At 47.3% G+C, this 10673-nt stretch overlaps 1 protein-coding gene across 1 annotated transcript in view; it reads left to right on the top strand.

Annotated features, from left to right (window-relative positions):
* The first annotated feature begins 6657 nt into the window (after positions 1 to 6657).
* The window catches only part of Esr1 (estrogen receptor 1), a 266953-nt gene continuing 262937 nt past the window's right edge, over positions 6658 to 10673 (top strand). Inside the window, exons 1-2 of the mRNA XM_012951315.2 lie at positions 6658 to 6670; positions 6988 to 7549. Of these exons, the coding sequence (XP_012806769.2) occupies positions 6658 to 6670; positions 6988 to 7549 (575 nt within the window). The remainder of the gene's footprint in view (positions 6671 to 6987; positions 7550 to 10673) is intronic.

The raw sequence follows: 10673 nt of genomic DNA, 5'->3' as shown, positions 1-10673 counted from the left end.
GACCATGGTGGCACATGCTTGTAATCCCAGTGCTAGGGAGGCAGAGACAGGTGGATTCCTGAGGCTTGTTGGGCAGCTAGTGTAACCTAGTGGGTGAGCTCCAGGCTGATGGGAGACCCCATGTCAATAAAAGGAGATAGTATTCCTGCGGCTGGCACCCCAGGTTGTCCTCTGGCCTCTACGTTTGTGTGCCCACATGGGCTCACACACATTCATAATACAGACACGAACACGCACAGACGTGTGTACACATTTACAGAGATCTATATTTGGAAAGGCATTCTCCTGGCCAGTGAGGCTATTTTGGTTGGAGATTTCTACTCTGAGGTCTTCAATGTAAAGACTCATTGTGGTGACCAGGGGAGGGAGGATAGAGTAGCAAAGAGGGTGCAGACATTACATTCTGAGGAGCCCCATTATCTGAGGTCAGTCAAAGAGATGGTCTTGGGAGTTAGCACACAGGGTCATTAGAATAGGGCAAGGCTTGGGAGATAGCTCAGTGGTTAAAGGCTCTTGCTTGCAAAGCCTGCCAGTCTGGGTTCAATTCTCCAGTACCCACATAAAGCCAGATGCAGAAAGTGATGCATGCATCTGGTGTTCATTTGCAGGGGCAAGATGTCCTGGTACACCAATATTCTCTCTCATAAATAAATGAAATCCATCAAACTCTCCCTAAATTAATAATGCTAGCCAAAGTAAAAATATTTAAGTTAAAATACATAAGGCAGGCTGGAGAGATGGCTTGGTGGTTAAGGCACTTGCCTGAAAAGCCTCAGGATCCAGGTTCTATTCCCCAGGACCCACATAAGCCAGATGCACAAGGTGGTGCATGCATCTGGAGTTCATTTTCAGTGGCTGGAGGCCCTGCTGTGCCCATTCTCTCTTTCTTTCTCTCACCCTCTCTCTTAAATAAATAAACAAAAGAAGACGAGGCAAATGTGAAATTCTTAGAAGGCAGCTCTGGAGGGCAGAGATTCTTGCTTGCTTTATTCTGGGGTGTCTGATATGGACTAAATTGTGTCCCTTTCAAATTGATATGTTGATCCCTACCCTGCAATGAGACTCTATCTGGAAATGGGCCCTTAGGTGGCAATTAACGTTAAATGAGGCCATGATGGTGAGGCCAACTACGACAGGACCGGGGCCTTGTGAGGAGTGGTGTCGCCTCTCTCTCGCTGTCCTCCCTTCATGTGCTGGCTGTGAAGACTCAGTGAAAAGGTGGCTGAAGGCCCTGGTGGACCCATTCTCTCTCCCTCTCAAATAAATTTAAAAAAAAGTAAATAAAAGTTACAAAAATTAAAGTCAGAGGGTGGGAAGAATTGGGGGGTTGAGCTTGATAGCAAGGGGTCCTGGGGTGCTGAGGGAGGGTGAGACGCAGTCATGGCTGTGACCAAAGAAGGGCTTAAAAAGGTTCAAAACTCAAAAAGTCTGCCCTTTCCCCTTTTCTTTTTACCATGTGGGGATGGTTTTTGGTGGATTATGTTGCAAATGTGTGTGCATGTGTATGCAGGCTCTTCGTAATAGAAAGGACTATCTGACTTGAATTGTATTTAGGAATGACCTGACTATTGTGTTCCACAAAGGAGTAATGCCCTAAGTTGGCAATGAGATTCTTCAACTCAACATTAGATAATGGAAGGACAAGAGACAGAGTGTAACAATAATTAGAATTCTTGAATCACTCACTGCACTTATCATGAAAGTACTTTTTTTTTTTTTTGTTTTGTTTTGTTTTTTCGAGGTAGGGTCTCACTTTAGCTCAGGCTGACTTGGAATTCTCTATGTAGTCTCAGGGTGGCCTCGAACTCATGGTGATCCTCCTACCTCTGCCTCCTGCGTGCTGGGATTAAAGGCATGTACCACCATGCCTGGTGAAAGTACTTTCTTTTAAACTTTATTTGCAAGTAGAGAGAGACAGAGGGATGAAAGACAAAGAGGAGAGAGAGAAAGGGGGGGAAGAGAGAGAGAGAGAGAGAGAGAGAGAGAGAGAGAGAGAGAGAGAGAGGGAGGGAGAAAATAGGAGCACCCTGGCCTCTAGCTGATGCAAATGAACTCCAGACGTATGCACCACCTTGTGCATCTGGCTTACGTGGGTCCTGGGGAACCAAACATAGGTCCTTTGGCTTCACAGGCAAATACCTTAACTGCTAAGCCATCTCTCCAGCCCTAGCTCTGTATCTCGATGTCAGGGACAGCCACCAGTCCCACACTGGGAGCTAATTAAAAAATAAAAGGTCAAGCTATCGTTAAAAGGAGGAGATATTTAGCTGCAAACTAATAATTCTTCCGCTTTAGAGGAAAACAGATGGGATCAAATAAATGCTCGAGAAGAGAACAACCTCTTAGCTATGGGTGGTGTTTTATTTCTGTAATGTCTGCATTTCAGTAGGCTGAGGCAAGAAGATTGCCAGGACATGAGAGTGAGCCAATGTGGGCTACATAGCGAGTTCCAGACCAGTCTGGGTTACAGATTGAGACTGTGTCAAAAACAAAACAAAACAAAAACAAGCATATGTGTGCATACGTGTGTACGTGTGCACAGACACACACGATTCCATTTTTATAGTTAGTATAGTGTTTAGTTTGAACAGAACTAAATCTTCACATATCAGAGTGAAGGAACCCTGTCTGTTAGCACAAGCTGTCATGGAGTTATTGCTGCATTTATTCTTTTGTGTTTCTGTTGGAGGAATAATGTTTTTGGAAGTTTAAAATGCTTTTAATGGAGCCAGAGAAGAAGCTATGCTTGATCCCAGTATTGACTGGTTAAGAACTGAAGCACGGAGCTCTCTGGTGGACCATGCTGCCAAGAATTGCTGGCTGATGCCTCCAGATTAGACAAATTTGGATGTTAGCTTTATGGCCTCAGTCACCATGCAGCTACACTTGATAATGTTCTAGCAAAAACAGCTCTGAAGGTGGTAGATGGTTATGTGGAAAGTTAGCTTTTAGAGATAGTTCTCTGGACAGATAGGATGTTGTTTGGCCCTTTGAAGTATCCGATTAAGAAATTAGCCAATGCTTAATGGCCTAACAATAACCAGACATGTCTGGCACTCAAATTCCCAAGTAGATCTCAGGTTCAAGTTGCTCCTGAGCTGGCTGAGGTAGAAACAAAAATAGTAACTCCACTTCAAGGAAGAGAGTGGCGAATGCGGGACAATTGCAGCTTGGACTCAGGGGTTCTCTTTAAACAGGGAAGGAAAGAAGGAATTCATGAGACCGTGCCACTTGGGCTGGACCATGAGAAGGGAGATGCTTTCCTTGTCAAGCCAAGAAAGTGGACGTGGTGGTGTTAGGAGAATGAAGGAAAGCTTTGGGGTCCTTGGGGCATCATGTTTCCATGTGGCTGAGGTACAGACAACACATCCCAGGCCATAGACTAGGAAGGATGGGTCTGGGAGAGATGAAGGCCTCAGCTCCTGGGCAAGTTGGGGTTCGGGATGAGAATGGAACTGGGTATTTATCTGGGCGGTGCTCGGGCTTGAACCCAGGGCCTTGCTCATGCTAGATGAGTGTTCACCTTCTGACCCAGACCTCCAGCCCTTAATACTGGTTTATGTGAAATACTTACGGTTGTAGCTGATCGTGTGGGAGGGGGCCATTCTAGGTTCGGGTGCTACTTTACCTTGGGTCCTACAAATGCTTCTGTTGTGTGATAGTCACAGTTTTATTGCCATTTCTTTCTTTGTACTCATTTCCAGTGTTACTCATAAATCTCTTGGTAACTGCCTGGGGTCCTAGGGCCAGGGATCTGCCACTCCTGGCATTGTGATTAAAGCCATTTAATACCTAAAGTAGTGAGTAATGACTGGGAACAAAGGCTCCACTAGGTGCTGTGTCCGGGGACCCAGGCACACTCAGAGCTCCTATTACTGTGCATTGTACCACGGTCAAGAAAGAAGTTGAGGACCAGATGAGAAACGAGAGACCTCTCTCTCTCTCCGTGATCAACACCAGGCTAGCCAAAAGCTTAAAATCAGCCTAAAAACAAAGGCATCTTATTATCTTCCTACTCAACAATTAAAATAATATATATTTTTTCCATACGTTTATAGAATGCAGTCAATGAGCTATTGGTGGAAAGGCTTGTAGGCTTGATTAATAAGGTGGAAGAGTATTACATTTCAGTTGGAAACATCCTTAGAATACCAAAACATTTATCCCGAAGTCTGACTTTCCCTGTGCCTGGCCATCCCATATCTATCCAGAGGTGCCAGCTGTGGGTGTGGGTGTGGTGGTGGGGCTGGGGCCAGCAAGGCATTTGGTCCGAGTGTATCCCAGAAGGCTTTTCTTGTTACATTATATTCCTTAGGCAAAACCACCCCGGCATATTTTGTAAACTTGATCTCCACACACTTTTGACTGGCATGCTATTTTTGCAGTAAGCCTTGGTTTCCAGCCAGCCCTGTTTCTCTCTTGTCCAGGATGGTAGCAGAAAGCATGGGACACTCTTCCCGGCTCCACAGGTAGGGAGCGAAAAGGGGGGCTGTTGTTTTCTTCTCCCAGGAATGCCCACTGTCGCGGTGCCAGTGTTGTCCCTTCCAGACAGTAAGCCTCCCCTCACTTCCACTGCCATTCATTCAGGGCTGTGCAGAAGCCCAGCTACCGAGTCTGCCGGGAGGGGCTGCCAAGGGCCCTGCCTACTGGCTGCTTCCCGAGAGTCCCCGCCACTCCACACACAAACACATCCCCACAGGCTCTGCCTCGATCACACGCCGAGCCACTAGAACATGCGAGCACATTCCTTCCTCCCTTCTCCCTGTCTCGGCCCTTGACTTCCACAAGCCTATGGATCATTTCTGGAAAGACACTCTTAAACCAGCAGGGTAGGCTTGTTTTGATTTCTCTCTCTCTCTCTCTCTCTGTATATGGAGCATTTTGAGAAAGCAACTTACCTTTTCTGGCCAGTGGCTGTATCCTAGCAGGGGGAACAAGGCTGAGATATTTTTCCATGGGAGGGGGTGGCAGAGTAGGTGGGGGGGGGGGCATGTGTGTGGTTCCTTCCACCTTTCTGGACTTGTAGGATTCTTTCTGCCGTTTACATATAATTTCTGTAGGCTCAGATTGTTAAAAGAGCCCCCATGAAGTGCTTTTGCATGTGTTTTAAAAAGGCATTTGAAAATTGAAAGTGTGATTTATGGAAACTAAACCATCTGTAAAAAAAAATTGCTCTAGAAAGTAATGGTTGCTGGCCATCAAGGGAAGTATCTGCGATTCACCTAATGTGTTTTTAACCCTTTATTTGATATGATTTATAGTCATTGATGCTAAGACCAGTTCTGGCTTCTTATTTAAATGAGTTTATCTGCATATCAACCAAAATGGTCTGCTTTTAAGAATTAGATAAAATATGTACTTAGGAGAAAAATACTTATGAAAAATATGATCCATAGTATGAGCAACCTTGACCTTTCTATACGTAATTAACATTTTTTAGGCACTCTTTGGGGGTGCTTGCGATAGCAATAAAGTCAAATGTTAATGGTTCTATCTGAGGATATCTGGCTGAGGAAGAGGAAGTTTATTAAAAGTAGAAACTAATAAACATCATGGATTATAATGTACTTGCAAATCTTTTGTTTCATTCATAAGTGTGGACACTTTTGCAATTAGCTGGTAATTTAATATTGAGCTCAAAACGTGTTTTTTTTTTTTTTTCCCTATCAGTGTCATTGGGTATTTGATTCTGTGTATCATAGCCCAAGTGAGCCCAGTCAGGTCCAGTTGTAAAACTCCATAGTTGCAGGGCAGAAATCTGAAAAGCTGTTGGCTAGACAGCATAACCTAATTATCAAAGTTTTGCTAAAAGACCTGAGGGTATATTTTTTTTCAGGAAAAGGCCACATTTCGTATTCAGTTTCCTAAAGTTTTGGTTGCATAACCCGTGGAAGGCAAGAACACCTCTGTGAGCCTAACCCCAAAGGTTTTTCTGAATCACCATTCACATGAGAATTTCTAAGCAGGAGAAAGTACGGTACCCGTATTGGGGGTCTAGCCAAAACAGCAAAGTCAGGCTGGGGGGGGGGGGGGTGTGAGAAGCTGTGAAGGCTGGGGCTGAGAGGAACCACTTGGGAGCGATTTCACAGATGTGGAAGCTAAGGTCGGGCAGTATTCTCTCATTTGCAGCTCTTCGTATATAATGCACCTTGCATGTCCCCCCGCCCCCCGCCCCTTCCCCCAGATGCGTCTTGTCAGGGTTGCCAGAAGCCGAGTATAGCTGTGTGTCTGTGGCTGGCTTCCTATGCGGGCACACACCCCATCCTATTGGCCACGTCTCAGTCACAGAGCAGACCTCCCCAGGGTCATTCTATGTACACACCACGCATTTCTAGCCAACGAGAAGAGCGAATGAAGCAGGAGGAGAGACAAACAGAGATAGATTGGAGACTGGCACGGGGCACATGGACAGCATACCAGAAAAAAAAAAAAAACCCAAAAAACAAACAACAACGACAAAAATCACAACCCACCAAAGCCTGGCCCCTGGCTTAAGTCCTCGGCGTTGATTTGAAACCCGGGGTAGCTTCAGGGGGATCCGTCTGCGCCCTCCACTCCCAAAGCGCCCCCGCCCCCTGCGTTGAAATTCAGCAGCGGTGACAAGGAAAGTTAAGTTCAGCGATTCTCTAGGTGGCTTGGAGTGATGTTTTTCAAGCGATGTCAGTTCCAGGCAACAGTCCCTGGCCAGTTTCCAGCACCTTTGTAATGAATCCGAGCAGGACTTAAAAAGTTAGCGACCAGGAGTGGCGGACGGAGCGCGCTCGCCTTGGCTGGGGCAGCCCGGGTTGGAGTCGGGGGGCCACCGGGTCTCCACGCGTTCGTTCGCCCCCCTCCCCTGGGGTGGTGGCAGGGGCTGGCGACGTGGACGAGGACAGGGTCTGGGGCAGTGTGTGTATGTGTGTGTGTGGGGGGTGCCCACGCGCAGCGCCGCCTCCTAACCGCTGTGCACCTTTCGTCTCTCCAGGTGGCCGGTGGGCCGCTGCTGAGCCCCGCGTGCGGCGCGCGCTCGGGGAGCCGAGCCCGGGTGGGTGTGCGTGCGTGCGTGTGCGCCTGGCCCTCGGCGGCCACTGACCATGACCCTGCACACCAAAGCCTCGGGCATGGCCTTGCTGCACCAGATCCAAGGCAACGAGTTGGAACCCCTCAACCGCCCGCAGATCAAGATGCCCCTGGAGAGGACCCTGGGCGAGGTGTACGTGGACAGCGCCAAACCCGCCGCCACCGCCGCCGCCGTGTTCAACTACCCCGAGGGCGCCGCGTACGAGTTCAACGCCGCCGCCGCCGCCGCCGCCGCTCCGGTGTACGCCGCTCAGCCGGGACTCACCTACGGCGGCCCGGGATCCGAGGCGGCGGCCGCTGCCTTCGGGGCCAACGGCCTGGGCGCTTTCCCGCCGCTCAACAGCGTGTCTCCCAGCCCGCTGATGCTACTGCATCCGCCCGCGCAGCTCTCGCCCTTCCTGCATCCCCACGGCCAGCAGGTGCCGTACTACCTGGAGAACGAGCCGAGCGCCTATGCCGTGCGCGACGCCGGCGCCCCGGCTTTCTACAGGTACCCCACGTCGAGGTTGGACTGGGGGGGGGACGGGCGGGGAGGGGGGTGGGCACCGCGCGCCAGGGCGCCGCGTGGGCACCGGGCACCGCGCGCCCCGCACCCGGGGAGCAGCTTGCGCGCAGGACTTCCTATGGGCAACCCTCCCCATCCATGTCTCTATGGGCTGTTTAATTACACATGATTCCCCCTCCCCCGCTACACCCCGTTAGCCGAGATCCGGGAGCCTCGACTTCTTTCTAACTGCAAGCGCACTGCAAAGTTGTCCATAGCAACAGTTGTGGGTAGGGTGGGAGATGGGCCAACGTCTCAAAGCACGTCTACCTGATGGGAGGGGAGGGGGCTTTGAGGCACCAGCAAAAAAGTCTTGCTTTGCAATTTGCAGATGGGGCTGGAGGCGCGCTGGGGAGGTTTAACTTTATTTATTTGTTTTTGATTATTTGATTTTCACTTTATTTTAAAGTGCTGCCACAATCTCCTTGCTTCTAGAGTTTTGGCTATGCTGATGAGGACGAGAGGTCTTTGGCAGCGATAAACCTGTTACCTCCTCCTCCTCTTCCTTCATCCCGGGGGGGTGGGGGGGACGCTGGCTTGAGTCGCGCAGTTTCAGTGCGGTTCAAGAGTTGAATGGGTCTCCACAAGTTTTCTGATTTCTGATTGAGGAGCTCCCGTTAGAGCTCACTGCGGGCATGTGACTTCTGACAGCTGCAAAGTTAGAGGTGTCCTGCGAGTCTAAAGCAGGCCGCATCGGAGCGCCTGCGTTTGGCGATAATCCCCGGCAGCTATCTGGCTTAGCGGGCAGGGAGCGCCCTGGGGTGGAGAGCGGTCCTGCCCCGCAGGCACTGCGCAAGAGGTGCGGGGCAGCTGGGGACACAGGGGATCCCAGGACACTGGCTGCTCTTCATGGCGAGCGACGATGGTTTTGCGTCTTTAGTTTTAGTTTCTCTCAAGGAGAATCGTTCCTTCTCGCCTCTCCTGTTCCGCCCTTTCTTCCAGATAGGCTTGGGGGAAGGCTTAGGTTCTGTTGAACACCTGTGCCAGAGGTGCTTAGCGAAGCAGCTACGGGGGCCCGAGGTGCCCATATGCTGCGGAAGCAGAGGCTTCCCGACTGTATTCTGGCTCCTGTCCTCTCTCGGATCCTCTGCCCTGCAAGTGCCCAGTGTTTTATTTCCAGAACTATTTATAGCAGAGGAACCAGGACTAAGGCGCAGACTGGCCCCAGACGATACTGAAGGACACTGTCCTGGGGTATCCAAGCATGCACCTTTAGACTAACCGCCCCCCCCACCCCCCAGCCTGGGGCCGGGGCCTCAACATCGTGCAATAAAGTGAGTTGAGGGCCAGGTATCACTTAGAAGAGAAAACTTTTAAAAAGTTGGGAGGTTGAGATCAATTTCACTTGCTTTAATTCAGGGTTAAACCGGAAGAGGAAAAACAGAAGATTTTCTTCGGCTCATTTTTTTTTCCAGTTGGAATAACAAAATATGGAGATTAAACCTAATTCACACAATGTTTTAAATTCCTTGATATGAAGGAAGGCACTGGTTGAATGCCAATTCTATAACCTTACTGTGGACTCCTGAAACTATTTTCTTTTTTACTTAATTTTCAGTTCTTTTATTGCAAATTAATGCCACTGAATTTCAATGGGCTCTAATGAGGCTGCTCCTTGGCGGGTTATTTACTTTGCTAGTAATTACAAAGTAAGCATGGTCAAATAAAGAGAGGAGCACATTTTATTCAACACCATTCATCATCCCAGTGGCAAAGAATATCATCATAGTATGGCCCCTCTTAAACTTTATTTTTTTGATTTAAATGATATTCAGATACTTTGAGAATAGCACAAAATGACAAGAAACTTTTAATAGTGAAATAAAAAAAATCACACACGAAATTCTGTGTGGGACTTTTAGTTTTAGCATGATTTTTGTGTAGTTTATTTCCTACAACACCACTTCTTTTTTGTGAGTGTGTGTTTGAATTCTACCTCTTATTACCCATAGAGAAAGGAAAGCATCTATACCAGTATTTCATATGGATAGGTGTTATTTGATATTTGTTTTCTTGCATTTTCCCTTTTTTAAATGATACTTTATTTGTTTGTTTATTTGTTTTACTGCCTGTACCACCTTGTGCATCTGGCTTACGTGGGTCCTGGGGAACTGAACCTGGGTCCTTCAGTTTTGCAGGAAAGTGCTTTAACTCTTAAGCAATTTCTCCAGTCCACATTTTCCATGTTTGAATAACTCTGGATAAAAAAAAAAAAATGTTTGAATAGGCTTTTTTTTTTTTTATTTTGAAAACATTTACTTTTCCTAAGTAGTTCTGGAAAGTTTTGGAGCTGAAAGCTGTATTTTAAAATTGATCCCATGATTGAGAAGATAAAGACATCAGTTTAATAGTCTATAGAACATTTTTTTTTAATAGAAAAGGAAACCAGAAAAGAAAGTAATAGAAAGTATTGGAGTATATAATAGGTAGTAAGGGTTAGTTTTCTTTCCTAAAATATTGCCTTAATTTGATATGCTCTAGGGTACTGATGGTGATGTCAAATACATTTTGTACTGTGGGTTTTAAGGTCAAAGAAGTTTGGAAGATACGGGCCTCAGGCAAGTGGCTGTGGTTTTGTCAACACAAACCAAAAAGCTAATTTGTCTTTATTTCATTTTTTCCTTTTACACTAGGCTGGTGTCTTTAGGTCAGTTAGACTAAGCTTTACTATTTCTGATTGTAGAGCACAGCTATCATGTAGATGACCTACCTGAATGTCCCACCGGGATGCTCATTATTCCGCAGTAAGATGCTGTGATTACTTTCTTCCATTGGCCATGATATACAGCCACATTCTTATGTGCAGAGAAGTAACAGGTAAAATTGCCTGGGGTATATAACAATGTGAGAAAGATTGTCACCACCACAACTTGTTATTAAGGCATAAGTTTGTCAATACATGAGCTGTGTTGGAGAAAACTGAAAGTCATTTTAACTAGAATTTCTCTTTTTGAAAAACATATTATTTATTTATTTTCAAGGAGAGAGGGCAGGAGAGAGAGAGAGAGAAAGTGGGTGGCCAAGGGCTTCTAGCTGCTGTAAACAAACTCCCAATGCATGTCCCACTTTG

Source organism: Jaculus jaculus, chromosome 9 (genome assembly GCF_020740685.1).
Source record: "Jaculus jaculus isolate mJacJac1 chromosome 9, mJacJac1.mat.Y.cur, whole genome shotgun sequence".
In the NCBI taxonomy this organism is placed as follows: Eukaryota; Metazoa; Chordata; class Mammalia; order Rodentia; family Dipodidae; genus Jaculus; species Jaculus jaculus.
This window is presented reverse-complemented; position numbering and strand designations above follow the sequence as displayed.